This window comes from Gopherus flavomarginatus, chromosome 19, assembly GCF_025201925.1.
Source record: "Gopherus flavomarginatus isolate rGopFla2 chromosome 19, rGopFla2.mat.asm, whole genome shotgun sequence".
Classification (NCBI taxonomy): domain Eukaryota; kingdom Metazoa; phylum Chordata; order Testudines; family Testudinidae; genus Gopherus; species Gopherus flavomarginatus.
The window spans coordinates 25,218,220-25,230,588 of NC_066635.1; the positions used below are offsets into that span (position 1 = coordinate 25,218,220).

At 43.1% G+C, this 12,369-nt stretch overlaps 1 protein-coding gene across 1 annotated transcript in view; it reads left to right on the forward strand.

Annotated features, from left to right (window-relative positions):
• The window catches only part of PITPNA (phosphatidylinositol transfer protein alpha), a 39,639-nt gene that overhangs the window by 10,590 nt on the left and 16,680 nt on the right, over nucleotides 1-12,369 (forward strand). The window contains 3 exon segments of the mRNA XM_050929305.1: nucleotides 5,672-5,817; nucleotides 9,415-9,506; nucleotides 11,333-11,340. Coding sequence (XP_050785262.1) covers nucleotides 5,672-5,817; nucleotides 9,415-9,506; nucleotides 11,333-11,340 — 246 coding nt within the window.

Below are 12,369 nucleotides of genomic sequence, written 5' to 3' on the forward strand. Positions count from 1 at the left end.
AATGTAAGGAAAGCCTTCCTGACAGTGAGGAGACTCCAGCCCTGGAATCGTCTGGGGGGAGCCAGATCATCCCAAAGATGATGGGCCAAAGCACTAGAATATGCTCTCTGACACTTGCCCCCAGGAGACTGGACTGGATGGAACCTTACAGGCTTCTGCTTCTCTATGTTCTCTGATACTGGGATCAGCTTCATCAGGGTAAAGTGAATCTGTTGCTGTTGTTTTATTCCTCCCCTTGCTGATTTATTCAGTGCATGAATGTTTAGAAATGTAGGTTGTGTATGTGTAGAAAGTAGAGACTCCAGGCAGTGTAAAGACTTGTATCTTTTGGGCACCCTTTGTGTCTGAGAAGGTTGTCGTCTGAGCCTGAGGATGCCCTGCAGTCAACTCTTGAATGGACTTGTTGATTTGGAGTGAAGGAATCCAGAATTCCAAAGAATTCAGTTATAAATCTGTTTAGAAGCCTGTAATGTGAGGAGCAGAAGGGGTGCTCTCCCCATTGACTCCTTGCTGCCCTAAAGGAAAATAGGAAGTCTCAGACGATATGAAGTTGGTGAGTCTTTGGATTGCCCAGTTAAATGTTGGTTTGGGATAGACCTGCACTATCCTATCCCTTATGGGGGAGCCCCTTCACAATGAGTGGTGGCATTCTGACACAATTAGCAGGAACTGTTTCCTGTAATCTAGCCCAGCTGATAAGGCATGGGATCTGGGCCCATTTTATTCTTGTTGCTTACAAGAATTTGATGTTCAAAGCCACAGAAGAGTGAACATGATTACCATGCCTCTGAAAATCCCAGGTGAAGAAATGCACCCTGTGTTTCATGCTTGACAAGGTCGGTGGACTACCCACTCGAGTCCTGGGGGAGAGGATGCTCGGTGGGCTGTTTGCTGCTCTTAGGGTTCAGTTTCCAGGCTGCAGGAAGTAGGGTATATTAACTACGACATCTTTATTGCTATTGTAGATTCACTTTTATACACAAAGCTCTTGACTGGACACACATGATACTGTTTATGGGTTTTGTGATTATGACAGTTCTGAAGCACAAATGGACTAATGAGATGAGAACTTAATTCCAACTTCAGTTTAATAGATGGAAATTTATCCTGGAACACCTGGCAGCTGGACACCCAGTGTGTTACACTGACACCGGCCCTCAAGAAGCAATTATGTGATGTTGAGACATTGTGGCCTGGACTAGGGAAGAGAGAGTTTCTGTCCATATGTGGTTCTGATGTGATACACTTGGGATATTGTGTTTCTCAGAGTACCTCATTATTAGGAAGATCTTGACAAACTGGAGGGAGTTGAGAGAGAACAACAAATGATCAGGGAGGCCAGAGGAATTATAGCTTCTGAGGAAAGAATAACTCCTGAATACCAAATAACTTGGCCAGGTGAACACTAAGGTGACAACCTACAAATACTGAAGAGATAGATGTCCCAGTTGTGGTGAAGAACTTAGGATGATTCAAGGACTATAAGTATGAATAAAGTGCGAGAATTTAGGCTGAATATCAGGAAAAGCTTTCAGATTGTGGATCTATTGGACCATGAGCCTGCTGAATGTAGACTGGAAAAAAAATCTGAATTGTAGGAACAGTATTTCATTCTCAGGGAGCGGACAAGCTATCCTATCACATCTTTCTATGAATCCTTCCCCTTTGGGCACCTCAGACCAGCATCTGTCTAGCTGTTTGAGCTCTTTCCATTTCTGAGATTCGCAATATTGGGTGCACGGACTTGGCCAGCTGTGTGTGGGTGTCTGACCAGCTGCCGCTTTGAAATCGTTATTATGGATTAGAGCTGTGTGGGTACAAGTTCTCTACCGCCTCCTTGTTCTTCTCACATGGGAAAGAGCTTGCCAAACACAAAGGATTCTTTTATTTCTGTATTGAGTTCTAAGCTGCTTCTAGGGAACAGCTTTTTTCCCCAAAGGGGTTGCTGTGTTGAATTCCTATCTCATCCATGAAATTCTGCTAATAGAGTGGACTCTGATCTCTGTGTGAGAGGCCTTACAACACAGACCCTGCGGTGAGGTAACTGTGGAAGTCAAGAGAGAGCTCTCAGGAGTTCCAAAAGCAAGCTTGTATGTCATGTCTACTCTTCCCAGCAGTTCTAGGATTCAGACTTTCAGAGGACACAGCCTGTCTTTCTATTAACATTACCCTTATTTAACAGACAAATTTATGTGGAAGTCCTACCCTTGTGTGAATAGGACTAAAGGATCAGGAATATCAGGGAAGATTAAAGGGTGAAGATGCCAGCCCAGTGGGCTGATCCTCTTAGGGCCTGAACTTTGACTTGTATACCTAAGGTGGAATGAATGAATGAGAACCTGTTACTAAAAGGGATTAGTTTGTACCTCCCAGAGACCCACTGCAGAGTGGACAAAGCCATTCTGTCTGCTCCTCTTTCTAGTGCTGCGGTCACTGAGTTGATGACACTTTCTCTTGCAAAGGAAATACAATATTCTTCTTCTCTGGAATAAACTCCTGATTCATAACTCCACTGAGTTCTCTGTCGGAGAGAACTGTGTTCTGCTTGTATGGGTCAGCCATAGGAAACCACAAGGAATGCAGTGTGTGAAAAGACAGGAGATGGAGCATTTTGATATGCGATGAGACTCAGTTTGTTGGTGGCAGTGAGGGAGCTGCCCAGAATTACTTCAGAAGTAAAATGTTCGCACAACTCAATGCAACATTTTGTGTATATGCAGCAGTGCTCTGACTGAACTTTCCATTTGACTGAGTGGGGAGAGAAATCATTACAGAAATGTTCTTATTCTGGCACACTTCTGTGCAGAGGCCTTCTAAAAAGTCAAATGATTCTGCTAAATGTGCTGCTGAAAGGGATTGGGAAGTGAGCCTGAACCTGAGCAGATCCGCTCTGGTATGCTCTCTGACTCATCCCCAGCTACCCGAGGGAAGGAGACCTAGACATACCCTTGGCTAGGGATGGCTCTAGCTATTTGTCTGCCCCAAGCGCGGCAGACAGGCAGCCTTCAGCGGCTTGCCTGCGGGAGGTCCCCGGTCCCACAGATTCGGCAGCCTGCTGCGGGAGGTCCGCTGGTCCTGCGACATTGGCGTACCCGCCGCCGAATCCACACGACTGGTGGACCTCCCACAGGCAAGCCGCCAAAGGCTGCCTGACTGCCACCCTCACAAGGACCAGCAGGGCGCCTCCCGCATCTTGCCTCCCCAGGCATGTGCTTGGAGCGCTGGTGCCTGGAGCCGCCGCTGCCCTTGGCACACCTTGGCCCTGTTCACTTGCTGGGAACAGAACTTTGCTGTTGTTTTCTAAATTTGTTCTTCTGTTAATACTCAATGGAAAAAGCCTGCAATGCATACGGGCTGCATTTTATGTCAGATGCTGTGGTAACAGGACTTAGCAGGTATGGAAATACTTCTTTTCAAACAGCTGTTGTTGGACCTGGAAGTGAGAGTGCTACATTCTCACTACTAGTTTGGTTTTGTAGGCTTTTTGATCAGCACCCTGCTTATTTTGTGTGAGGGTATGTAGACCCACAGCAGCACAGCTCTGGCGCTGTAGTGCCATGGTGTAGACGCTTCTTGCATTGACAGAAGGGATTTTTTTCCCTACACTTAGCTACTGCCTCTCAGAGGTAAATTAACTAAGTCAATAGAAGATACCTTCCGTTGACGTAGCTGTGTCTACACCAAGGGTTAAGTTAACCCAACTACGGTGTTCTACAGTAGACTAGGCCTTAGTTTAGGCATACAGAGCGAGGACTAATCCCTATTCCTTTTTCTTCAGAATTTAATTTTTCCTTACTTGCTACGCAGCGCTCTGTCTAGGTGAGGGAAGAGGTGAGCAGGGTGGATCCCTCTGTTTCACTGCATTTAGATTTATTTTTTTAATGCGCACATCAGCTATGATGTTTTTTAGTCTACCTAGCATTTTGCTGACTACCTTTTGTTCTCTTTCAAATAGGCTCTCTACATTTACTGCCTTGGTCAACCGCTCCTCTGCTTCTGATACTTTCACCTCTCTAAACTGTCACTTTCCATCCACATCTTAAACATCCCTTTTCAGACTATATACTCTAATTTCCTAATCCTCAGACCTCTCCACTGGCTCCGAGATCCACTTCAGGGTCAAGTTTGGGAAATCCTTCATGGATTTGCTTCACCTGATCACATCTCTCTTGACAAGCCTGATCATTCCATCTTTTCCATTCCTGTATATAGTCATGCCACTGATGGTGAGAGATCCTATCCCTTTATGGCTCCTGTCACCCAGAACATCCCCCCTCTTATGACTCCATCGTATTTAACCTCTGTTCTACTTCCCCTATCCTTCTGAATTTCCTTTTGCTATTCTTTTTAAAGCATCTGGGAGACACTTTATATGAAAAGCTGTAAGTGTAAAGTAGTGTTGAATTTAGTTGCCAGTACTGATGGAAAAAGAGGGCTAAGGCTGTAAAACTGAGTGTCTGCAAGAGGCTCAAAGATCTGGGCAGGAATGTTACTGGATGTTTAAGGCTCTGTGTCCTACATGATCGTGTAATGCCAAAGGCCAGGAGGAGGGTGTTGTGCAGAAAGAGCCTGCCTATAGAAAGTGTAATAAGGAATGGGCCCATGTAATTGGGGTAAATTCAACCATTTTGAACTATAACCTTCTAGCCAAAAGATGATGATATGCGTGGTGGGGAAGAGAACAAGGGCAATATGAATCATATGGTCATTTGGGAAGCTAAAACTTGTTCAGTTACGACTTTTAAACATGAGTGAGGCTTTCTTTGAAGTGAGTTTTGGGAAGGGACTTAAGCGGTCTGAAGGAGAAAATGTGGGTAGGAGTAAACTGAGCAGAGGAGGGGAGGAGCTAGGTTGTGGAGGACCTGGAAGGTGAGAGCAGGGAGCTTGGGTTGGGTTCAGGAGGCAAATAGAGATTCAGTGAAGGGATTTTAAGGGTGGTCTGAAAATGGCTATGATGCTGGCAGGAGAGAAGGTTTTTACAGCAAAGGTTTGGATACATTGGGAGAAGTGAGATGGGTGTCAGGAATGCCAGCGATATAGAGACTGCAATAGTGAAGCCACCCACCGATGGCTGTCTTTAATTGGTAAACACATAATGAAAATTCCTTTGTAGGATGCCTTGGGATCCTTCACAACAAAGTGCTGTATACATGTCAGAGCCTATTGGGAATAGTGGAGTGTGTGTTATGCATGTCACCTGAACAGCAAACACATCTTATCTGGTTTTATACACAGTGAATAGAAATGAGGTGGGTTTGACTACTGCAGAGCTGTTGTCTTCCTGACATTTTGTAAATGGCAGCCAAACACCCATTCATCATCCACTTCTGGTTTCCTCTGTAAATTTCTCCACATATTGGGTTTCTTTGAGTTTGAGGCAGAGTTTGGAGGATAACATCACTGTTGTTGTATGCATTCTCCTTCTTGTACCCTTGAGAGCGATCTGTTAAGTTCCTAAGGGAAGTCATGAGTGAAATTATGCTTAGATGGAAATGGATATAAAAGTGGTACCCATTCTCCAAATGCTTATATTTTGGTTGATACTTGGCATGGTTGTATGTTGGGAGTGGGACACAAATCTCATTTATTTTGTCCCCAGCTTCTTCCAGTTGTTTATGTTGACACCATCTAAATTATGATTATTGCAATAATGTGTCTTTAACTCCTTCAGTATCAAGTGGGACAGCTGTATTCTGTGGCAGAAGCCAGTAAAAATGAAACTGGTGGAGGTGAAGGAGTGGAGGTTCTGATGAATGAACCCTACGAGAGAGATGGAGAACGTGGTCAGTACACACACAAGATCTACCACTTACAGAGGTATGTGGGATGGAGAAATGGCCTATTTTCAGCTGTGAGTGAGATCAAAGGGTAAGGGGAACTGTATAAATAGGATACAATTTAGAAAACTACTACACAGGTTAGAGATCATGCAGGTTTTCATAGATTCACAGCAACTGCTAGGGCTTGCTGTTGTAGTGAAAGAGAAGAACCTAGGAACTGATTCCTGGACTGGAACAGTTACTAGTGGGACTAAAACTCGCCCACCATCACAAGAGAAGTTCAGAGCTATCACTGGGCCTTGAGCTCTTGATTAGGGGAGTAACACCAGAGGGAGAAAAAGAAAACAGGCAGTCATGTAGCATGAGTCAGGGGAGAGGAGGACTCGATGATGGAGCAACATATACCAGAGTATCAGCGTGAGATTGACAAACACTTCAGAGGACCAAGGTGGTGGAAAGGAACAGAAGAAATGGGGCTAGAGGTGTCACTCTCAGGGCTGAAATCCAGACCAGTGAGGAGTTGTGTGATGTGGTTCTTGTGTCAGAATGCTTCCAGACTGCATACAAGCATGCAGTATCCAGAGTGTGTGCTGTGCAGCCCTGGTTCACCGCTCTGATCCCATCAGCCTACATATAACACAATAGCCTTACTCCTTGGTTACTTCTTGCGGAAGTGACCCCAACATACTCCCAGTCCCAGATTTTCCCAAAACCTTGTGCTCTGCTATGATCAGCTGTCTCCAGGAGCATTCAGAGATATATATTAAATTTGTTTGCTCCTTTAAAGAGATGAAAAAACATTACAGCTTACTAATTTAACTGGGGATAAATACATCCTTCCATTCAAGCACAGCATGGAGTTGGTTTATTGTAAAAATAAAACAAGCATACCAACAAGCGGACTGTAGGTTAAGTGATACCAAGTACTGCAGAAGAAATAAAGTTAGCTTTACAAACAAACAAAAGTAGAAATAAGCTTTCTAATGGCTAAGAACAACTTAGCAAGTTGCAGTCTTTGTTCAAAGTCCTTACCAATTTTCAGTTCCTTCAGCCCCTATGGTTAAAGGACCCATCTTTCTTAGCTTGCTACAGCTGTGATCTCAGTGTCTGTCCAGAGATGGATGCCAAGATGGCTTCTCCTAAATACTTGTAGGTTCCTAAACTTACTGTTTTGTGCCCTGACTCAGGATGACCTCATGTTAATCTTCCTTTCCTGTGGACTTCCGATCCCTTTGCTGATTTGTATGGAAATAAGGCATCCGTTGTTTTTGGTCACAGCTTGCTTAGTTTAATTGGAGACAAGTAGACAACTACATTCCTTTCTGTCTGGGAGGGAACCTCTTAAGAATTCATATTTCCTCCTATCTTGTTAATAGATACATTTCACAATAATATTAATCACCAGTGTGTCATTAGCTTTGAGAAAAGACCTTACTTGATTTTTTTTTTAATATAGTAATATTGTTTACAATCAGTAGATTCAATTACTTATTTGAGGTTCAGACACCCATCTTTGTAGCCCAGATAAAATTCTTCTTGCTTACTGGGGTGTAGATGCCATGCTGTCTTCTCCCCAGCTTGATAGCTTTGTTTACCTTATATGTAGATAGAATCATAAAATTGTAGGACTGGAAAGGACCTCGGGAGGTCCTCTAGTCCAGTTCCCTGCACACATGGCAGGATAATTATTATCCCTGACAGGTGTTTGTCTGACTTGCTCTTAAAAGCCTCCAATGTGCTTAACCGCTCTGACAGGAATTTTTTCCTAATGTCCATCCAAAACTGCCCTTTCTGCAGTTTAAGGCCATTGCTTCTTGTCCTATCCTCAGAGGTTAAGGAGAATAATTTTTCTCCTCTTCCTTGTAATAAGCTTTTATGTACTTGAAAACTATTCTCATGTCCCCAGTCTTCTCTTGTCCAGACTAAACAAACCAAATTTTTTCAGTCTTTCCTCATTTTTGTTGTTGTTCTCTGGACTTTCTCCAGTTTGTCCACATCTTTCTTGAAATGTGATGCCCAGAAGTGGACACAATACTCCAGCATGGGTAAAGAAGTGCTTCTCGTGTCTTGCTTACAACACTCCTGCTAATACATCCCAGAATGATGTTTGCTCTTTTTGCAACAGTGTTACCCTGTTGACTCATATTTAATTTGTGATCCCATCACCCCCAGATTTTTCCGCAGTACTCCATCCCAGGCAGTCATTTCCCATTTTGTATGTGTGCAACTGATTGTTTCTTCCTAAGTGGAGTACTTTACATTTGTCCTTATTGAATTTCAACCTATTTTCTTCAGACCATTTCTTCAGTTTATCCTGATCATTTTGAATTATAATCCTATCCGCCAAAGCACTTGCAGCCCCTCCCAGCTTGGTATTGTCCGCAAACTTTATAAGTGTACTCTCTAGATAGACCTTCGCTGTCTCTGCCTGACAAAATACACACATTTTTGTCTAGGGCATACTGAGCTTATGCATTGCTTGCCAAACATATTTTAAGAATATAATTCTAGCACATTCGTAGCTTTTTGTACACACCATGTGCATACCTCACACAAGAATATTAAGTGAGTTATTAATTTTCCAGTGATATCACCTTTTTTCATTTACAGATTGACAACCGTGTATGAGGTGTAGTGAGTCTGTCTGTCTGTCTGTCTGGCCTGAGAGCGTAGTGAACCGCAAATGGGCCTCTGTATCACGTGCGGATAGGAAGAGGACTTTGAAATTAAATTACATAATGCTGTCTTTCTGTTCTTTTCAAAACAGGCAAAACAGTGATAAAACGCTTTACTATCCTTAGTTGTCACTGGGATGTTTCCTTACAGAAAATGAGATTATGACTGAGATGTTGTGAGGCAAGGCATCCACAGGACTTTATTAGGATGTGGGCCATACTGTGAAAGTTTGAGACTCTCAGGTGTAAAATCTTTTCCTGCCAGCAGCCTGTAGATCCTGCTGTGGCCAAAGTGTGGTGGACAAACTCAGACATTTTCTGCACCCTGGTAGGTTGGAGTGTGGAATAGCTGAGTGTGGAATAGATGAAAATCTCAGCCATTAGTTGAATAATAATATTAAGTAGCACTGGTTGTGCTGTGGATATGAGAGCAGACTAATAGTTGGGAAAGATGGTAAGAGCCAAGTGGTTTTGACAGTTCGTTTTCAGGTTATAATATCAGAGCTCATCTCAAGTTGTACAGTCCAGGTGTTGCTAACGGACTCTCTTCCCATCATAAACATGGCTGCTGTCTTGGGAAATCCAGAACCCATAGTGGTTTTGATCATTAATTAAAACCCTCTTATCCAGCATTGTGTTGGACAAGCTTGGGAAGAAAAATGTTTCCAAGTTGTCAGCCTGCTTTCAACATCAGGTGTGCCCTTGCTCCCCTGTACAAGGCAGGGAAGGGTTGACACCTAGCCCATATGCATTTATCCAGTGTCTGAGCAGGCTACTAACAGAACAATGAACAATTCTAGTGACGATAATTTTGAAAATGGAAACACATGCAGTGCATGGGGGTCTGTATTTCAGGGTGGGTGCGTTGCATGTCTCAAGCAGTGTCTGAGTCAGTCAATTGAATATGGATATAAAAACTCTTTATCTTGCTTCTCTCCCCTTCTCCCCACAAACTGCAGCAAGGTGCCGTCATTTGTGAGAATGCTGGCCCCAGAAGGAGCCCTGAACATACATGAGAAAGCATGGAATGCCTATCCCTACTGCAGGACTGGTGAGTACTGAAGTTCTGGACCATGGGGATGATTTTTTTATTTTTTTTAATCCCAAAGAGGGGCACTTAATTTGATTTGGCTGCTGCCTGCAGTCTGTAGTCCATAACCCCTTCCTATGGTTTGGGAAAATGAGAATTTAGAGCTAAGGGGGAGTTAAAAGAAATGTCCCTACCTCACAGTGGCAGTGCAGAGTTCCTGCTAATAAACAGAAAATCCTAGGTAGCCTGGGGTTGGTTAGGGGCAGGGTGTGAGAAGGGGCAGAAGTAAGAAATGGTTGTGATCCTAATACTGCAAGTTTGGAGAAATAGACTTGGTAGTGGGAGAACCACAGTATGACTAGAACTGTGAGAGGTCATTCAAGTGGATTGGCAGCAAATGCATGACAGAGAAACTGTTATGTGCTCCAGTGCAATGGAAGTACTTCGGTGCAGGTGTTTAAAGGAGATGGTGTAAGAGAGGAGCTGGGGAGGACATGGTTATCTTTTGCTTAGTGCAGTTTGAAAGGAACAGTATCATCGTTGTCCCAGTGGTCCTCCAATAGTAAGGATAGATCAAAGGTGGTGAAGCTGGAACTGAAAGTACAGCTAGATACTGGTGTATTGCCACTAGAGCAGCATGTTTTATGGGTCTCCTTGCAAAAGCAATAAAGTGCAACTTTTAATACAGTTCTCAGCCAGCAAATGTAGAGTCAATCTACTACTGAACTTCGGGATGGTGCCCTGGAATCTGCTTGAGGTGGATCGTGAAGATGACACAATCCCTTTTTACTCTTATGGGATAGAATATTTTAAATCCATGTAGAAAAAGTATTGCTGCAACATTATGGCTGAGAAATTTAATGGACAAATCATCTATTCTTAATTTATTGTTCCCACAGTAACTTGATCTTCTTGTGTTTATGTAATATTTGGGGTTACTCTGTTATTTTTTTTTTCCTAAAGTATTGGGTTTACTAAAATGTTCTCCTTAGTGGAGACTTTGTGAATCACATTTTAGTGTCAAATTTTAGAGCCTTGTTCTAACTCAGTGGAAATCATTATTTTTATAATGGAAATACTGTCAGACCCTGAGAGCGCAAGATAGAATTGTCTATGGCTGTTACAAGATCTTTAGTTGATTTTTTTCTGATGAATAATTGAGCTTTGCTATCCAAGGAGTCTGTTTACCATAAGCAGGAGAGATGCAGAGAGCAAGGACTCTAGTTACCACATGCAGGAGCGATGAGGTCTGCATTGGCTTAAAATCTGGCATTCATTCAGTTGTAGAACTGGAGAGAGGCTTATCTGCAAGGTGAAGAATGATTGGTAAAATGCAGTCAGCTGATCAAACTTACTCCATTTTCTCATCTAACTGGATGAAATCCAGGAGCAAACATTCGCAACACATAATTAGTAGTGCTCTGGTTTTCACCATGTGTGAGAATTTATAGAAGGTTTTGAGTTGAGTGGAGCAAGTTTATTTTTGACAGACTATAGACACTGACAGGAAAAATGGATGTCTTCCTTCAATGAAGCTGGCAGCTGCCTAGGAGCACTCTCCAAAATTCATAGAATCATAGAATATCAGGATTGGAAGGGACCTCAGGAGGTCGTCTTGTCCAGCCCCCTGCTCAAAGCAGGACCAATCCCCAGACAGATTTTGGCCCAGATCCCTAAATGGTCCCCTCAAGGATTGAACTCACAACCCTGGGTTTAGCAGGCCAATGCTCAAACTATTTGTCCCCTTGTTGCTAATACTGGGTGGAAGTGGTTTGCAGCTGTTAACTTTTCTTTCTCATTAATGTAATGTATCTCTTTCTTTTCATGTGTTTGGTTTCTTGGAGCAGTTATTACAGTAAGTATTGCTTTTATCAGTGATCTGTTGTGTTTGGAAGTGCGTGTAAATCTGTCTGCTACAAGGCACTGCGTATATGTATAGGGAAGTCTCTGACCTGAGCTAGTGGAGTTGCTACTTTTCTCAGTTAGCTGGTTACATGGATGAGGAACTAAGTCTCAACATCTCCTCAAAAACTGATGCATTAAATGACACAGATGATTCTTTATTTACTGAAGTGGCATTTGACGTTGCATCTTTCAGAACAAACCGTTGTGGCAGATAGGTGGAGCAAACACAGAACAAGTCTATCCAGTCCTGCTGCCTTTGGGCAACATGATCCCATGAGTAACCTGTCCTCTGAATTCCTTAGCTCCTTTTTATATACCAAGTGCTTCGCTAGTCTTTGCTCACCCCACCCCAACCACCAAGGTTATATAGTGGCTCCTCTCTTCCCTTCATATCAGTCATTGTTTGAAACTGACGTCTCTTACTCATTAGGGTGGAGAAATTCAAGTAGCTGTGGTGAAAGCTCTGCACACTGGACTGTCTGGTTTCAGTGCTTACCTGCAGACTAAGGTGCATGTTTCCAGGGACAGTTTGAATCCAGTTCTGGATCACGTTTTGTCTTTGAAAAGCCAGCTTCTGCCCTGTTTCTTCCACATCTACCATCTAGTCAAAGCTGTAGTTGGCAGTGTCTGGTTTACTTCTGTTAAACAGGCTTCCTCCCTTGAGTCTTCATTCCTTTCTTTAAAAAAAAAAAACAAAAAAACACCCTGTAAATCAAATAGATGGCAAGCTCCAGTGCTCTGGGTATCAGACTTAAGTGTCTTGTATGGACAATTTATGCTTTGACCTAATCTTGTACCTGGCCACCAGTGATCGGTGCTTTCAGAAATGTACATACAAATAGAAATCGGAAATCCCATTGTCACTGCATTCTAGCCTTGGTCCCAGACCTGGGACCAGCTGTTTGATAACTTTGACTGATGTATAGCATCAATCAGCAATAAGATCATGTTAGTCTCTTGGATCCCAACAAGTAACCAA